At 37.1% G+C, this 20,157-nt stretch overlaps 1 protein-coding gene across 2 annotated transcripts in view; it reads left to right on the top strand.

Annotated features, from left to right (window-relative positions):
• Positions 1 to 20,157, top strand: part of Asap (ArfGAP domain of ASAP) — a 104,851-nt gene that overhangs the window by 48,690 nt on the left and 36,004 nt on the right. For both annotated transcript variants that reach the window (XM_072546548.1, XM_072546547.1), the window contains exon 2: positions 11,330 to 11,402. In XM_072546548.1, the coding sequence (XP_072402649.1) occupies positions 11,330 to 11,402 (73 nt within the window). The remainder of the gene's footprint in view (positions 1 to 11,329; positions 11,403 to 20,157) is intronic.

Genomic DNA, 20,157 nt, shown 5'->3' with positions numbered 1-20,157 from the left:
TCCTTTTTTCAAATCATATTTTGCTTAACGTAGGTGTAAAAAAAATTTAGTATCATATTAATGAAGGCTACAGTACAAGGCAAAACGAACTTTTTGTAATATTAATATTGTTACGATAAATATACTGGCCTAACTTTTATGACTAATTATTCTGTTTTATTGTAGAAATTTCGGTGGAAGTCTAGATTCAAATTATGGTGAATTCTCCAACTTGATGTTCTCGACTATTCCAGTATATCAGGATTTCGTATATAAATACAACATTTTTATATGGAGAGTTAGTTAATACTCAAGACCCGCGCTCGCGAATTTGTACGTACGGATATAATAAATTATTGTCAGATAAGTTAATATAAATAAAGAAATAAATTAAATCCGTAAGTGTTATAAATATTGAACCTTTTAATAAATTCACAACAAATGGTGTCAGAGTGAGATCGAACATAAATTAGACATAATAATAATACAAGTGAATATAAAATAAATTGTGAAAATGGCTACGATTTATGAGCTGACAGTGACTAATTTAAGAAGACATCTTGAAGACAGAGAATTAGCTTCCACCGGAAAAAAGGCTGAGTTAGTCCAACGACTAAAGAACGCTTTGCTAGAAGAAGGTCTAGATCCAGAGACTTATATATTTGAAGACGCTGTCATCTCGTCGATTTCGAAATTGGAGAACAAAGTTTCTGACGATATTTCGAAAGTTTCTTCTGATGTAGCCAAAGTTTCTGGTGATGTAGCCAAAGTTTCTGGTGATGTAGCCAAAGTTTCTGGTGATGTAGCCAAAGTTTCCGGCGACATCGCATCATTGGAGAACAAAGTATCCGGCGACATCGCTTCTTTAGAAAGCAAAGTTTCTAATGAGATTTCTTCTCTGGAAAGCAAAGTTTCTGCTAACATCTCTAAAGTCACTTCAGAGATATCTGCTCTTGACGATAGAGTGTCTTCGTTAAAAAACCAAGTTGCTGCCGATATGTTGGCCTTCGAAGAAAAGATATGGAAAGAGATGGAAAGGAAGATGGAGGAAACAGGGACAGCAGAGAGAGAGGTAACAATCCGATTACAGTGGAGATAAAAGAAGACGAGACAAAATGTAAGTTGGAGATACGGCCGAAATTTGAAGGAAGTGGAGGTTCTATTCATGTTAAAGTCCCAACTTTCGACGGAAAATCATCATGGAACAACTACATGAAACAGTTTGAATCAGCTGCAAGAGCAAATGGATGGTCTGAAAAAGAAAAGGCTGTAAACCTGACTATCGCTCTTCGAGGAGATGCCTTAGATGTGCTGCAGACCATAGCCGTAGAGGAGACCGATGATTTCGAACAACTCAAGAAGAGGCTAAATATGCGATATGGCCACGAACATTTGGAGCATGTATATCAGTCACAGCTTAAAAATCGTAGACAGAAGAAAGATGAGGCTCTTCAAGAATACGAGGTAGATATTGCCAGATTAGTACGATACGCTTATCCAACAGCTCCCGAAGACATGATGGAAAAATTGGCCGTTCAAACGTTTATTGATGGTCTTCGTGATCATGAAATGCAGAGAACACTGCGATTAGCTCGTCACAAGACGCTGGTTGATGTCTTATCCGCCGCCCTCGAATACGAGTCAGCTACTCAGGCCTCTGGCGGGTACAGTAAAGTTAGGACTGTAAAAGAGGAAGGAGATGAAGATAAACTTGACCAGCTCGTTAATATGATGAAAATTATTACATGCAAGAAAACGAAGACTATAAAATCAAGAAACTCACCATCAGGAAAACCAGAACGAGTCGGCTTTAGGGGAGCAGCTTCAACCCGGAACTTTTCCAAAGATCCTCTTATACTAATAGCTTCTGTGAAATGTCGTGAGGATAGCGTATATGTAGATGGAGAGATAAATGGTAAAAAGCATACGTTGTTGGTGGATACCGGAGCGACCAGAACCATTATACGCCCGACAGTTATAAACAGCCGTAAGAAACTGTTACCAACGAGGTTGCGACTTCGGACCGCTACAGGTGAAAATGCCAACATTCATGGAGAAATCCAGGTACAATTGGGAATTGGGGCAGAAAAATTTGTCCATACTGTAATAGTTGCTGACATCGAAGAGGATGTTATATTAGGAATGGACGTAATGAATATGCATGGATTCCAATTGGATTTTAAGAATAAGGTAATCAAAGTTGGCAACGAGGAAGTATTTCTCCATCCACATAATGACAACACTGTGCAAGCAGCCATTACAGAAGATACAGTCGTGCCTGCGAGAAGCGAAACGATCATAGTAGCGCGGCTACAGGGAATTGTGGACGAAGGGAGACCTGTTATGATGGAGCCTTGGAACCACGACGATGAGGTTGGCCGTGGAATCATAATTGGAAAGGAATTGGTGACTTCGGCTAAAGAAATTCCTGTGAGACTTATCAATGTCAACGACTACCCAGTGACCATAAAGAAAGAGACAAAAGTAGGAACTTGTGTACCTGTGACATCCATAATCCGTCAGGCGACAACATCTGATAATTCCAACGACAAATTCGACCAAATGGTTGCAGTTGCAGGACAGTCTCTAAATCAGATGGAGAAAAGGAAATTAAGGGAATTTCTGCGGCAGTATCGTGATATTTTCGTACCGAAAGGAGGAAAGACGGGAAGAACTACCGTTGTTAAGCATAAAATTGATACTGGTAATGCTAAGCCAATTCGTCAAACAGCTCGACGATTACCACAAGCGAAGAGAGAGGAAGCTGAAACGATTGTTCAGGAAATGAAGAAAGACGGGGTGATAGAACCTTCTACGAGCCCATGGGTCTCTCCGGTGGTCCTGGTTAAGAAGAAAGACGGAACGACGAGGTTCTGTGTGGATTACCGTTTGCTGAACAACGTTACCAAGAAAGATAGTTATCCTCTGCCTCGGATCGATGACACATTGGACACATTGGCTGGAAGTAAATTGTTTTCTACTTTAGATTTGAAGTCTGGATACTGGCAGGTAGAAATGGACCCAGACGATAAAGAAAAGACAGCCTTCACCACAGGATCTGGATTGTGGCAATTCAACGTTATGCCATTTGGACTCTGTAATGCTCCTGCGACATTTGAGAGGCTTATGGAAAATGTGTTGAGAGGGTTATCTTGGAAAACATGCCTGGTTTATTTGGATGACATAATCGTCTTGGGGGAGACATTCGAAGAACATCTGAAGAATTTAGAAAACGTTTTTAATCGACTTAAAGCTGCCCAATTGATGTTAAACCCCAAGAAGTGCCAGCTATTTCAAGGTAAAGTCAATTATCTGGGTCATATAGTCAGTAAAGAAGGAGTGGCCGTGGATAAGGGAAAAATCGATTCCATTAAGGAATGGCCAAAACCAACTGACAAACATCAAGTGAGAAGTTTTCTTGGACTATGTACTTACTACCGGAGGTTTATTAAGAAATTTGCAGATATCGCTAAGCCATTAACGCGACTTACGGAGGAAGCAAGAGATTACCGCTGGGATACAGACTGCCAAAATGCCTTTGAGACCTTGAAAAAGCATTTAATAACAGCACCAATTTTAGGGTATCCACTGCCAGAAGGAGAGTTCATCTTAGATACAGATGCAAGTAATGTGGGAATTGGAGGAGTGCTGTCTCAGATTCAAGGAGGACAGGAACGAGTCCTCGGATATTTTAGTAAAGTTCTTTCAAAACCTGAGCGGAATTATTGCGTCACGAGAAGAGAACTTCTGGCAGTAGTGAAATCAGTAGAGCACTTCTATCAATACCTCTATGGAAGGAAGTTTTTAATCCGAACCGACCATGCCGCCCTTAAGTGGTTGATGCAGTTTAAGAATCCAGAGGGTCAGATAGCCAGGTGGATCGAACGACTCCAAGAATACGATTTTAAGATTGAGCACCGAGCCGGAGTTAGCCACAGAAACGCTGATTCTCTTTCCAGACGGCCATGCCCAGCAGAGTGTCCCCACTGCAACAAAACGGAATCCAAGGAAGCAGCAGTGCTAAGAACGACGATTGTCAACGACGACTGGACGCCTACTAAGATAAGGGAAGAACAAGAGAGAGATCCAGTTATAGAGAAAATCCGAAAATGGAAAGAGGAAAACCGTCGACCACCTTGGCAGGAAATATCAAACCTATGCTCAGTAGTTAAGACGTATTGGGCCCAGTGGGACTCATTTATCATCGAAGATGGCTTGCTCAAACGAGTCCTGGAAAATGATGACGGTTCAGAGAAAAGAAGACAGTTGGTGATTCCAAAGAGCAGAATAGCCGAAGTACTTCGTCAGTTACACGACAGTCCATCGGGAGGGCATTTTGGTGTAAGGAAAACCCTTCAGCGAATTCGGGAACGGTTTTATTGGATGAACAGTTCCGACGACGTGAAAGACTGGTGTAAGAAATGTACTATTTGTGCTACGAGTAACGGGCCTCACCGGAAAAGGAGAGCTCCTATGAGACAATATAATGTTGGAAGCCCGTTTGAAAGAATAGCTTTGGACATTGCAGGGCCATTTCCAGAAAGTGAAAATGGGGGCAAGTACATGTTGGTAGTAATGGATTACTTCACTAAGTGGGTCGAGATTTACGCACTTCCAGACCAGAAGGCCGCCACCGTTGCAGATAAGTTGATCCAAGAATATATCAGCCGATTTGGAGTGCCTTTGGAGATCCATAGTGACCAAGGCAGGAACTTCGAAAGTGATCTATTCCAAGGAATATGTGATAGACTAGGCATGAAGAAAACAAGAACTACCGCGTATCATCCGCAATCGGATGGTATGGTAGAACGGATGAATAGGACAGTTGGCAAATATTTGACAAAGATGGTGTCCGATCATCAGCGAGACTGGGACCAATACCTTCCCTTCTTCACAATGGCCTACAGATCTGCTGTTAACGAATCAACAGGCCAGACACCAGCGAAAGTCCTATTCGGACGCGAAATGCGACTACCTTGTGATCTAGAGTTTGGGTGTCGACCTGGAGAAGATGTAGCAGGTGAAGATTATGTGATCGAATTACGAAGAAGAATGGACGATGTACATGAGTTGGTCCGTTCCCACCTTCAGATCGCTAGCGACCGAATGAAGAAACGGTACGATACACAAGCCGAAAAGGGTTGCTTTAAGAAGAACGACAAAGTATGGCTGTATAATCCCAAGAAGCGAAAAGGTTGTTCTCCCAAATTGCAGCAGTTTTGGGAAGGTCCATACCTCATTATGGAGAAGATCAACGATGTCATCTACCGAATAAGCAAGATTCCGAAGGGAAAGCCGATGATAGTACACCATAACCGGCTGGCGTCTTTCGAAGGTGACCACGACGTAGATGAAGAAGTGGAAGTAAACCAAGTCCACGATGTGTCTGACCTCACGTTTGAGGAATTCATGGGTGCCTATGGAGGTACCGGTAAAGCGAGACATGGTGTTACCACTGAAGAAAAGCAAGATCTACTCGCGCTCCCCGATGACTACTCGTTGGCCCTCTCCATCCCGGCCAGTATCAAAGACGCACCAGGGTTGGCATCCGTCTTTCGAAGGAAGTTTGGTCGAGTTGCAGAACTTCAATGCCAGGTGCCAGCTCCCGGTAAAACCTTGAAACTCCAAGATGCATCACGTTACCTTTTCTACCTGGTAACAAAAGACACTGCCCGTGACCAACCTACCTACCGAGATGTATGGGAAGCCTTACTTCAATTGAGAGAGCACGTACTAGAGTCCGACGTGCAAAAGTTAGCCATGCCAAAGTTGGAGTGCCGCCAATTAGATTGGAGGGTTATCCGAAATATGGTGGAGGAGATCTTTAAAGACACCGAAGTCCAGGTGTTAGTCTGTTGCAATCCGCATAGTTACTGGTGCGGAGAGAAAACCGTCCCTTGTCATTTTTATACAACTGGAAGTTGTAAAAGAGGGTCCAGTTGCCGATACCAGCATACAGTTCCGGTTCCAGTCCCGACAAGGTTCCAGGAGGAACCATCTTTTAAGAGGGGGGCAATGTTACGATAAATATACTGGCCTAACTTTTATGACTAATTATTCTGTTTTATTGTAGAAATTTCGGTGGAAGTCTAGATTCAAATTATGGTGAATTCTCCAACTTGATGTTCTCGACTATTCCAGTATATCAGGATTTCGTATATAAATACAACATTTTTATATGGAGAGTTAGTTAATACTCAAGACCCGCGCTCGCGAATTTGTACGTACGGATATAATAAATTATTGTCAGATAAGTTAATATAAATAAAGAAATAAATTAAATCCGTAAGTGTTATAAATATTGAACCTTTTAATAAATTCACAACAATATCTACAAAAAAAAATTCTGCGTGTCTCGTAAATCTCAGTGTTCATTATTGTTTCTTTATTTAAACTCAGTACTTTATTTTAAACTGTACTGTAATTTTTCCATAACAGTTTTTTCCGAATCTCTCATTTCAACGGAAATATTGAACTGAGAAATTGCCCGCTGTATAGATTTTCTGAAGTACGAATAAAGGTCATAAATAATTGAGATGGAGAAAAAAGACGTGCCGAAGCAGTATTCTAATATGCAACTTCCATTTCCTTGAGCGGTTTAAAACGTATAAAATGTCTCTTCGGTTATTAAGGTTGTAGACAAATAACTTTTTTATATGGTTTATTTTTAACGTTTGCTCAAATCTCGGCGTGACAGCTGATGATATAACCTTTTAACAAGTCTTAATGCTTTAACAACAAATTAAATAGCGACGACCTCAACGGAAAGTCATACTTTGCATACAGGCTAAGGTTATTAAAAGATGGAAAGACAGTAGCGCTCTTTACAGGGGCGGGGCAATAGGTGTTTCCTATTACTACGTAAATTGAGACAAATTAATTGACAGGCTTACAACTCTGACTCTCTAATGCCGTTCCTCCTAATTAAGTATTGGGCTCTGGTATTGTTTCTTAGCCAATAATGAAAGAAAGCTGATTGAAAATTGTTCCTTTTGAAGAAACGAACAAAATGGCGTTTGGTTAACTTTTATCCGATTGTTAGAACCGGAGTTACAACAATTTCGTGAAAAACAATTGCAAAACATGCTTGCTATGGGCTTTTCCAATTGTAACTCGGCTTGTATACGTGCAGTTAACTTTCAAAACCCCCTCATTTTAATGGTAATTGTTTCAGCCTTAAAAAAACTACCAAAATTACTTTATACTTAGTAGTAAAAAAGTTATAACAATAAATAGTTCACTAAACGGTTGCGAACTAAATTGTTTATAAGAAGTTTAAAAAAATTAACTATACGTTTGGAAAATTTGGCTAATGGAAGTAATAAACCGACTCAAAACGTACATTTTCATCATCATCAGCCGTTTTGAGTCCACTGCTGGACATAGGCCTCCCGTAAATAATTCCAATGTATTCTATCTTGAGCACCCTGAATCCAGTTGGAGGACGTCCTCGATTACGATAAGCATTGTGTCTAGGTCTCCATTCAAGAATTTTCTTCGTCCACCTTCCATCTTTTAATCTGGTAACATACCCCGCCCAGTTCCATTTCAATGTTGTAATCTTTTGAACTGCGTCAGTAACACCAGTTTTTCTCTTAATTATTGTATTTGATACTCTGTCTCTGAGGAATATATTCAGTATTGACCTCTCCATCTCTCTCTGTGCCACTTGTATTTTATTAATTACTTTTCTGGTTAGGGTCAATGTTTCTGCTCCATACGTTAGAACTGGGAGTACACATTGATCAAAAACCTTCCTTTTCAAGCACATGGCAATATCTGATCTAAAGATTTCTCTCAGTTTTCCGTAAGCCGCCCATGCCAGTCCTATTCTCCTGTTTAGCTCCGTTGTTTGATTATCTCTTCCTAATTTAATCTCGTGGCCCAGATATTTAGATACACCTGTTCAATTTGCGTGCCGTTAGTTGAGATGTTTTTCGCCAGTACTAGGTTGGTCATATATTGTGTTTTGGAGAAATTAATTTTAAGTCCAACTCGTGTACACGAGCTCTGAAGGTCTTGAAGAAGCTGGCAGGCATGGTCGACTCGGTCTGCAAAAAGGACTATGTCGTCTGCAAATCTCAAGTTGTTCAGAAATTCTCCATTTATGTTGACTCCAATATTCTCCCAATTATTGTTTCTCATAGCACTCTGCAACAAAGCGTGTGAATAGCTTAGGAGAGATGGTATCTCCTTGGCTAATACCCTCTCGAAGGGAAATGTATTTGTGTTGCCATAATACATTCTAACTGCAGCTGTTGCGCTATTATATATATTCCGAAGAAGAGTTGTGTACCTATGATCAATACTGTACTCTGTAAGAGCTTTTAACATGGAGCTATGCCGGACTGAGTCAAATGCTTTCTCAAACTCTACAAATATTAATATCAATGGCTTGTTATATTCTGTAACTTTCTCTATTAAGGATTTTATTACTTGTAGGTGGTCATTCGTTCCAAAGCTACTCCTAAATCCGGCCTGCTTTAATATTTGGTGAAAATCCAGCTTAGGTTCCAGTCTGTTAGTAATTATTCTCATAAAGAGCTTATACAAATGAGATAACAAGCTGATAGGTCTGTAGTTTCCAATTTCTGTTACATCTCCTTTTTTGTGCAATATTATCATAATGGCACTATTCCATTTTTCTGGTGTAACTTTTTCAAAGAGGCAGGCATTATAAAGGGTTTTTGAAGCTTTTATGATGCATTCGCCTCCTAATGCCTTTCACTTACAATGCCATCTTCTCCAGGTGATTTGCTATTATTCATACCTTTCAATGCTGATTCGATTTCCTCTTCGGTTATATCTGCAAGTTCCTCTGATCCTTGATTTTGTATGGCTGAGATTTCCACCTCTGGAATGAGAGCATCTCGACGATATAATGTTCTATAGTACTCTTCGATAATTTTCATAATTTCTTGTTGTTCATATACAGCATGTCCTTGTCTGGTTCCGAGACAAAGTTGCAGTTTTCATAACTAGTTTCTTTTTCCGAGGGTAGGTAGTTAACCCTCCGCTCAACCCTCCTCTTTTATCCGGGCTTGGGACCGGCTGCAGTAAGGTAATTTCCGAGCTACTCAATCCACCCATTCCTCACCCTAACCCAGGCAGAGTTAATAGACCAACTATTCACGCTGAGACAACTTCTAGAAAAGGGATGGGAGTATAACAGACCCATACACAATCTTTTCATAGACTTTCGACAGGCATATGACAGCGTATAAAGAAGCCAAGTATGGAATGCCATGGCGGAGTTCTCAATACCAAAGAAACTCATTCGGATGGCCAAAGTCTGTATGGAGGTTGGAATATCTAAAGTACGTGTCTGGCAGCTTTGAAATCAACAGTGGACTCAAACAGGGTGATTGCGCTATCTCCACTACTTTTTAAACCTTGTATTAGAGAAAGCCATAAGGTCGGCCGAAATAAAAACAAAATTGCTAAAGGTCCCAAGCTATTACTCGCATATGCAGATGACATAGATCTCGTTGGAGACTCCATCCTATCCACGAAAGACATCTTTAACAAGGTGGAAGGAGCAAGTGAATTAGGGCTGAAGATTAATGAAGAGAAGACGAAATATATGTGTATAAATAGAACGACACGAAGAGGCAGAATAGGACAAAATGTGACGGTCAACACCTTCAATTTCGAAAGAGTACAACGCTTTAAGTATCTGGGGGCCGTAATCACAGCTGACAACGATGTTACTGAAGAAATAAAAGACAGAATACAATCTGCAAACCGCTGTCTATTCGCACTGGATAACCTCATAAAATCAAAAAATCTTACAAGAAGTTCAAAGATCAAAATCTATAAATCCATCGTCAGACCTGTAATAACATACGGATGCGAAACATGGAGCATGACCAAAGCAAACGAAGAAAAGCTCAGACGCTTTGAACGAAAAATACTTAGAAAAATTTTCGGACCTCACCATGACATCACCACAAACCAGTATAAGATCAGAACCAATATCGAATTAAAAGCACTCTACAATGACGCCGATATTGTCCAAGAAATTAAATCACAGCGACTAAGATGGGCAGGCCATGTGCACAGACTGTATAACGAGAGACTTGTAAAACTGGTATGGGAAGAGATTCCCACAGACAAAAGACCACTCGGACGTCCCAGAATGCGATGGAGAGATAACATCCAAGCAGATCTCCGAAAAATGAACATTCCATTTAACCCTAGGTTGATGGAAGACCGAACAAATTGAAAAAAAGTTGTACAGTCAGCCAAGACCCACCCAGGGTTGTAGCGCTACGTGATGATGATGATGATGTCCTTGTCTATTTTTTAGCTTATAAATGTTCCTGGTTCCTGTCTTCAACTTTCGTTTTAGAACTTTAAGTCTTTTATTTTGTTCTATGGTATTAGTTGTTTCTTTGGTGTTAAAATCCCTTATGTCTTTTCTAACAGTCACGGTCAGCTCGCAGCGAAAAAAAAATACATACAATATTTACGCGCGCCCGTATTCGCTACGAGCTGACCGTGCGCCTCAGAGCGTGTTATTAGAGGAGAGGTTCATCTATCAACTCATCTTTGGATTAGTAATTCCGAAGAAACTTTATAATGGTCGACGCTTATCTATTCATATTTTATCCGAAAAAATAAATCCATAAATATAAACAAAACGTACATGTTATTGGAAAGACAATCGTTGACCGGTCTATAACGTATGATAGATTAAGATACCTCCAAGAAGAAAGTAACACGTTTTTTCATTGAAATTGTGTTGAGTCACATCTTCCCACCTTCCAAGAAACTCATTAAATCAACTTTTAGCCACCTATGGCTATGCAATTTTTGTTCTATAACAAAAATGAAAACGACATTTATTTACATTTATTTAAAATGTAGACTTGCACGTTTAGATCTAATACTAGAAAAATTAGTAAAGTGTTATCTTACTGTATTAATAGAGATTTTGCAAATATCAAGACAAGTACGCTGGTGATGGTGTTGTGTTCGAAGGTGAACTAAATTAAGTGATTAAATTTGTTTTTACAATAAAATTATTGTCGGACCAATATCTATAACGCTAGGAAATCGAACATAAATCAAGAGGTTATTGAAATAGTAGCTGATGTTTCGAAATCAAAATATAACTTTATAAATTAACTCAAGCCTATTTTCAGTGATATCAATTAGATATTTCTCTATCAGATTGCCAAATTTCAAATGTATAAAATATGCAACTACTTTCTCGACTTGTACTATCATTTGTACGTTTTTAGTGATTATGTGTACGCTTATATATCCTATAAACAAATGTTTTTATACAGATTTAGACTACAAATCGTCCCATTTCAATGATATTGATCTCGCTCGTTTGTTGCAGACGTTGGACTACGACCGAGATGGGCTGACTAAAATGAAAAAGGCCATAAAGGCCATACACACCTCAGGAAACTGTAAGTAAATACTTTTTATTTAGTTGGGGTTCATTTTAACGGTCCGTACATACCATTGCTCCCGCTACGCTCTCGATATCGATATTAGTCGGGGTGAAATGTTCAAATGGAAAACTTTTTTTCACATATTTTTGACATATCCCCACATAAATAGAAATATGGAGTCCCAGGAATTTGAAAAGGCGATTAAAAAACAATGATGTTTTTTATGAAAAGCATATTTCACCCATATTTTTTCTGTAATAATAACTTGGTTTTTGTGATTTCTGTTGAAATAAAGTCTCTTATAGTGCGTAAGGCCTCGTTAATCCAGAGAGGCAAAAACAAGCCCCTTTGCAGATTATCGAGGCATCCGGATTATATATTGCCATATTTAATGGTAATAAAACATGTTTAACCTTAGTTTCTTTAATCGATTTTTAAATTACAGTATAAATAAAAAAATGCAAATATTCAAAATTACAACCATGTGTTTTGCGCACTCAAAAGCCGACAAAGAAACATAACTTCGAGGCTATGAAATTCTTTTTCTTCAGTCCATTTTAAAGCTGTGTTGAAAGTTCCTACTACCTCTGAAATACCAACTTTTTCGGAGGCGAGAACTTCAACGGTATTGTCCTCATCGTCCTCACATATAGCCTCTCGCACAATCTCCTCATCAGTTAACACTTCATATCTTTGTATCTCACTTTTAGCACCACCAGCTGTCCATTCTTGAGCTTCTGCCTCACTTATTTGAGGATCATTGGGTCCCCTCAACCTAATAAAAATCTGGGCTAAGGAAACATCATCTTCTGGTTAATCATTATCAGTGAAAAAATTCAGAGTGCATGATTTGTTAATAAGAGATGCCTTAACATCGGACCAGCAATTAGCCAAAAGAAAACAGTGTCCTTCTAAAATATCGATTTTAAGGTGTCGATGAGGTTGTCAGACCATAATGCAAGACAGTTAATCAAAAGTAATTTAAGAGACTAAAGATGGCGACGGACATCGGGAACAAATTCCGTTTTAAACTATTCAAGAAACAAGTCTTTCGTAACCCAAGCTATTTTTGTACACGATAACAAATAGGAAGACGTGTTAATTTAAATGCCCGTAGGTTTTTTATTTTTCGACAACAAGCAATTGAAGTTTATGGGTTCCAGCCGCATTTGCACAAGGCATGAATGTCATTATCATCTTCGTCATTTTCCTTCCGGAAGCCGACTTAAAGTATTATCGGGCAATAATCGCCAGTACAAACCAGATTCGTCAGCATTGTATACTTGTGTAATAAAATAGGATTGAAGCTAAGGGATGGCTTAGCACTGTCACCACTGAAATATCCCCTGTGGTTAAGGAGATTTAGCTGTCCGAGCGAATTTGAGGCATACTGGTCCACTAGTTCGAATAGGTCGTGATTTCGCCCTCGCGAATTTACAAGAGGGTAGGAAGACAAACAGGATAGGGGCTGAAGGGTACTCCGATGCAGGCCCTGTAAAGAGTCAGAGGCTATAGGCTTGCGTTAGAAGCCAGGAAGATGTACAAAGCAAAAAATGTGTTCCCTTCTTGTCTCTATCTAACGGTAAAATAAAACAAGCCACTTTCAACTTACTGTATAATTAACAAATCGTAATTTTACAACTACTACACAAAACGTACAATGAGCTATTAGTGGTTATTATTGTTTGCGAAGGGAGACGAGAAGAGATTTTACTAAGGGAATTTAAAAGGCGGACAACCTACTATTAATTGTTCCCAAAATGGTTAGTAAACATTGTTCGTTACCTTAGCGTACTTAGGCACTAGCTAATGAATACGCGTTGTAGTCCAAACTGGAACTCTGGAATAGTCTGGATGAACGATGGAATTCACTGTACGTTATGGCGGTACTGAGCGAGACGAAAAATTCGTATTTTCGAATCTCTACCTTCCGTCGCACACGAATCTCACGATAATTGAGCTAACGCTTGCCGCGCTGACTGCCGACTGCCGAGGTACCACTGGCACCGGACGCGCCAGCATTATCCTCTGGCTCAGGTGCCCGAACGCTACTCCTCGTTTGACCAACTTCTATTTATTTTTATCTCTTGCCAACTCGTACCTTAGATTCTTTTGTCACGTCCGAAGTGGAGATTTGTTTCTACGTTTTCGCTGATTATGCCATCTATTCCATGTGTTAAACTGGATCACGCCATGTAAAACTTCTTAGTCAGCTCAATTCTTATCACTTGTTTAACAATTCGTACCCTGTATTATTTTCCAACGAAGGTCTATGTTTTTAAACGTGATTTTTTTCCTTTAAACAACCGTGGCGACCTGATATTTGAGACTCGTGTAATACACTTAAACTAGGTCGAGTTTTCAATCTTTGTTTAATGTAAAATGTATACATTAACTATGTTAGTAACTAGCTATGAATTATTTGTTCTTTATTCAATTTGGAATATATAATAATTACTTAAATAATTATTACTCTTTTCTAGGCTAACTACCCCTTATTTTTTCCTTCTTTATTTCCTTGCTATGTTTACATTACACTTGTTCCGCTGTTAATTTTTTTCTCTAATAACTGTCTGTAACTCTAGTTGGAACGGTCCGATAGCGGATTCATCATTGGATAGTTTTTCACCGGCCATTTTTAAACGTCTTATTCCATGGCGTTTTTTAAATTTATCTAACCATCCCGGGCTTGCATTAAACTCTATATTGGAGTTTGTATTCTGGCGATGAAAAACACGAGCTTTCTTACAAATCATATCACCACTTACAGGATCATATAATCGTCTTTGTTGCAAAAACCACGTAAACAAAGCATCTTCTAAAACGGGATTTTCCGATTTCTTAAGTGCTTTTCGTACACCGGACCACGTTCTGTTGGCTTTGTCATAATTTTAAGTAGTTATAATACATGAAAAAAATAAAGTCAATGCCATTAATAAATTACTGCAAAAAAAGGGTTTTTTGCAATTATCTCGGTCAATTGATTATGTATTTTAATATAGAAACTCACAAATTAAAGAACTTGTTCAGATAACTTATTTTTCAACCAAAAAATTTATTTAAAAATCGTTTATAAAAGGTATATAATTAATTTAATTATATACCTTTTATAAAGGATTAAAAAAAAAATTTCTGATACATTGGTATACAGCTAGCTACAGGAACTTAGTTTCCTTATGGATATTTTTCAACCATTTTTCACTAAAATGGATAAACAACGTTTTATAGACAAACAAATATTTTTTATTCTTTGTTTAAAAAACAAAAAAAAAACAAAGCAAAATCAGCTGTACGTCTATACGGCTTCAAAGATTTGTGATCAGCTATCCCTTATGAACCTTTTAAGAACCGATACATTGATTTTTACTTGAAATTGATGATTTTTTCACAGGTAGACTGGGATAATAAGGGATACTTTTTAAAATAGTTAAAAAACATCAATATAATAAAAAAATATTGTTCGCCAAACGTAAACATCTCTAAATTCAATCCTGTCCTTATATATAGCGTCTAATTCAAAAAGTGCATTGACATCTTTCAATTACTGAACGATAAAACGATATAAATCTAAAATAAAACCAGAACTAGCCTTTCTGGTAGGTTACAACAATGCAGTTTTATTGAAACGCAATCATCGATGCTGAACGCACTACTATAGACTGTTTATATTGTAATCGTCTCGCCAAAATCAGCGATCAAACGCTGGCTGGTCGATGATTATAAATAGGCGAGTACTATTTTCCAGTTTATTGTCGACGCTACATACCGAGAATGATTTCAATAATATCAAAATATCTATAGAATATACTTTAAACAAAGTTATAGCACGTCTGACAGCATGGCAGCCCGATTACATATTCCAAAGGAGAATAACTAGGATATATCTTACAGGGTGATCCTATATTCTAGAAGTAATTAAAATTGCAATATTCCGCAGCAAGTAGATATTTTGTATTTTCTGACGTATCTCCCATTTTAACCTTAAATATATATATATATATATATATATATATATATATATATATATATATATATATATATAAGAAATACTGGATATTAGTGACTATCGATATAAACAAACAACACAGTTTATTAGGGTTGTTAATGAAACACTTTTTACTTTTTGTCTAGCTTTCGAAATGGTTTTATTCCTTTTTCAAGACACTGTAATAAGAAAAATATGTGTGTTATAAATATTTACATATTTTTCTTATTACAGTGTCTTGAAAAAGGAATAAAACCATTCCGAAAGCTAGACAAAAACTCAAAAGAGTGTTTCATTAACATCCCGGCCAATTTTCTGTGTTGTTTGTATATTTATACACACACAAGAAATACTGGATATTATTGACTGTCGATATAAACAAACAACAGTTTATTAGGGCTGCAGTCAGAAAGTTTGGCCGGGATGTTACAGAAACACTATTTTGACTTTTGGTCTAGCTTTCGGAATTGTTTTACTGCTTCTTCAAGACACTGTAATTAGAAGAATGTGTAAATATTTACAATATATCACAAATTGTTTGTGCAATTTACTAATCGTTGAGATTATTTATATAAAGCTATGACACTCAACATTAATAACACACATATAAAATATAACATATAAAATAATGAACAAAATACATTTTAAAATTTAGTTAATGATAGTAAAACTTCGTTTGTGACATCTTTTTATGGTGAGTTTTAACTGATCCATAGATCACTTTCACCAAACACTTAATTACACATTAGAAGTTGAAAAAAATCGTCAAATCAATTTTCTGGACATGACTTTACATAGAGAAAATAGTACTATAACTACTTCAAGGTACCCCATAAAAAACCTCGTTGTAGAGATATCTGAATTTCAACTCCCATCATCCCTTGTTTCAAAAGAAATATGTAGTTATCTGCCTCGCAGACAGAGCTATCAGATTATTCGATCCTATCAAGAGACCTCATGCAATAAAAAAGCAAAAACAGCACTATCACCTAATTCATACCCACACTTCCTTATCTGTCACTAAAACACTTTTAAATTGCGCCTGCATACATTTTACAATAACAAGAGTAACAACAAAACTAACATGGTAAAGAAAATCTATATGTCTCTCCCCTATATAAAAGGTTTATCGCAAAAGCATATTAATTTAATTTAATGTTAAAACAACTGATTCATTAAATGATAAACCAATATGAACAAAAAACCTATTAAATTTTAAAATACATTTTACATGTAGTGACTTAGTGAGTTTTTCCTATGCTTTTATTATTATTTTAATTGTGATATTTAATTGTATACTCGTTAGCAACCAACTTTTAAATGCTTGGTAAGTCAAAATTTTCTCATTTTAAACCTTATTATGTCTTTTGATAAAATGTTTTTTGTCAATATTATTTCTTGAAAAAGGCGTGGATATCCTGTCGAAACGTCGAAAAAACCTAATAAAAATGCTATCTTTCACTCCACTTTTATAACTTCAAGAGATATACATGTAGAGATTGCAATTACTGGATCCAGTATCCAGCAATCCAGCTGGATCCAGCGTTTTTTTATATGCTGGGTATAAAATTTTTGGTTTAATGATTGAATCCGACACCATTGGTATCACAACCGACGGCGCGTCCATTATGGTGAAAGTTGGCAAGCTCATGCCTTGCTATCAACAACTGTGCTATGCACATGGAATTAATTTGGCTGTAGTAGACGTGCTGTATAAAAAGAAACCTCAAAGAGAAGTAGAACAAGCAGGAATAGACGCCACTGATGAATATGAAGACGAAAATGAAGATATGGAGACAGAGATGAATGAAGGATTGGCAGTAACAATCGAACCAACATCGGCGAGTCTTGTTGAGTTGATTCCCCCGTTACAGCGATCCACTCACGAAAAGTTGTTAAAACGTTCTAAAAATCACCTACCAAAGACGACATGTTCTTGCAAAAATATGTCAAGGAAGAGAAAGGCAAGGAATTAAGTTTGATTCTTGACTGCCGCACCAGGTGGAACAGTTTGCTCAGTATGCTGGAACGTTTCGACAGCCTAAAAGTTTGCATCGATAAAGCATTGATAAACATTGATTCTGCGATAAAATTCTCTGCTGGCGAGTGGTCAATAATCAATGAGTTGATCTTCTTCAACCGGTGAAACTGGCTGTAGAAACTCTTTACAGAAGAGAGTCCACTTTGATAACGGCCGACACAACCTTGAAATTTGTCTTAGACAAACTAAATAGCCAGGACTCTAGCCCTAGTGCCGAGCTATCGGAACCACTACAAAATCCAAAAAACTATGACGAAGGGCTAAACAATCGTGGTTATTTCCCCATGCCGAAAAAAAAATGCAATGCGACAAGAGATGAAAAATTTGTTAAGTGGTATAAATAAACAAGTGATTGTGGAAACAGTGCAAGAGGACAAAATGGAAGTAGAAGATATGCTATAGTGTATTTTTATGTATGAGAGAGTAATAAAACAATAAATTATGTATGCAAATCCCTAAACTGTTGATACGGGTGACTCAATGAAAAACAGATATTTGTCAACAAGTTTACAGAAGTATATAGGAAAACAATTTTAAATTGAGTATGACCACCAGGTATAAAGGTTGGAGCAGAATAGAATACAATAGTTGTGAGAGTTACTAATCCCTAAATAAGGTTGCCAGTGTCGGAGTGATGGAGGTTAACAGGTACTAATGAATTTGCAAGAAATGTAAGATGTTTATTTTATTGGTTATATATAACCAATAAAAGTTTAATAAGTACCTACCTATTTGCAAAATAAAGTTTAATTCTTTAGATAAAATAAAACGTTTTATTTTATCTGAAATGAGTGCATTCCACGAAGTAAGGGTTTCAACAATCAAACATTTAATTCTTTAATTCCAGGAATCTACGACAGTAATTGACTAGATAATTACCTTCTAAACTTATTCCACAGAAAATGTGATAGTGGGTTTTTCCATTTTGTAGGAAGGTCCAAGTGGCGTATTCAAAATTCCTAACAGTTCACTAAAAGTAGGTACTTCAGTTGCAAGGTGCAGTTTATTGTGTATACTAGTGTTATGGAAAATTTGGAAGTGCCGTGTAAACGCCGAAAAATTGGTCCTTTAACAGTTAATGAAAAAACATTAATATTTAATTGTTTTAAATCATTTACAGACAAACGTTTATGTGAAAGTGTTGATGAGACCGTTGAGTTAGTTAGCAGTACACTTGGTGTTGGGAAATCTACGATTTACAGAGTTATTAAAGAAGAGAAATGTGGTAGTTTTCAAATGCCACGTAATGCTCCAGGGAAACCAAAATTTCAAATAGAATATCATTTTAAAGAAGGACTTCGACGGAAAGTGCATGAATTCTTCTTTAGACAAGAATTTCCAACATTGGATAAAGTTCTTGTCTCAGTTCGAGATGATAAGGATTACCCAGAAAGGAGTCAAAGTACGTTATGGAAACTTTTAAAAGAAATAGGCTTCCGCTGGAAAAAGAATCCCAGAAAGTCTATTTTATTAGAAAGAAGCGATATTGTCATATGGAGAAGACATTTTCTAAGAACCATAAAGGAAATGAGAAACCAAAAAAGAAAAATATTTTATCTTGATGAAACATGGATCAACGAGGGTCATACACCAAATAAATTTTGGCAGGATGAAACTGTTACAAGTCAAAGGCACGCTTTTGTAAATAACTTATCTACTGGTTTAAACCCACCATCAGGAAAGGGACGCAGGCTGATAATAGTACACATTGGCAGTTCAGACGGTTTTGTTGAAGGTGGTTTATTAACTTTTGAATCAACTCGTACCGGTGACTACCATGAAGACATGAACGCTGATGTCTTTCAAGAATGGTTCGAACAAATGATAGATCTTCTTCCTAAGAACTGTGTAATAGTAATGGATAATGCAAGTTATCACTCCAGACTTATAGAAGGACTGCCCACAACCAAGTGGTTAAAAAAAGACTTGCAGAATTGGCTGAGTTCAAAAAATATTACGTACCATCCCGGATCTATAAGAAAGGAACTTTATTCGTTGTGTGCCCTTCATAAACAAAAATTTAAAAAATACGAAATTGATGAAATTGTCAAAAATCGTGGAATGACAGTACTTAGATCCCCACCATATCATTGTGAATTAAACCCGATTGAACTGGTATGGGCACAGATAAAGAGTGAAGTTTCAAGAAAAAAGACCACTTTTAAAATTCATGATGTTAAACAGTTGTTTTTGGAGGCCGTAAATTATGTAAAACCTAAAAACTGGGAAAAGGCAGTAAATCACACTATTAAAGAAGAGGAAAAAATGTGGAAGCTGGACAATATTACTGATAAAATGATCGAGCCAGTTATTATAAATCTTGGTTCTGAAAGTTCATCTTCTGAATCTGATTTGGATTTGTAACAAGTAGCTGTAAGTTTTATATTAATATTTTTATTCATCTATTTAACATACCTTAGACGGTTTTAAAAACTCTTTTTCTCTTTTGTAATTTTTAAAAATTAAAAAAAATGTGAATTTTTTAAAACCCTTTTTAATGTTGGCCAGTCAGTTCTAATATAGTGTGTGATAAAAGAGGTCACTTTTGTTTACATACACATAACACTTTATAACACTGAAATAATTCATTTATTTTTTACAATTATTCAAAGTAATTTTTCAATTAATCTTGAGCACGCCCATGGAGTGGTCGGAGGTACCAGTTAAAATTATGCTAATTACTCTCTCGTTCATAAAAATAAACTATAGCTAATCCGGAGCCCGTGAATTTTACTTTAGAACAA

This window comes from Diabrotica undecimpunctata, chromosome 10 (genome assembly GCF_040954645.1).
Source record: "Diabrotica undecimpunctata isolate CICGRU chromosome 10, icDiaUnde3, whole genome shotgun sequence".
NCBI lineage: Eukaryota > Metazoa > Arthropoda > Insecta > Coleoptera > Chrysomelidae > Diabrotica > Diabrotica undecimpunctata.
The sequence above is the reverse complement of the archived record's forward strand: the minus strand, read 5'-3'. Positions and strand labels throughout refer to the sequence as shown.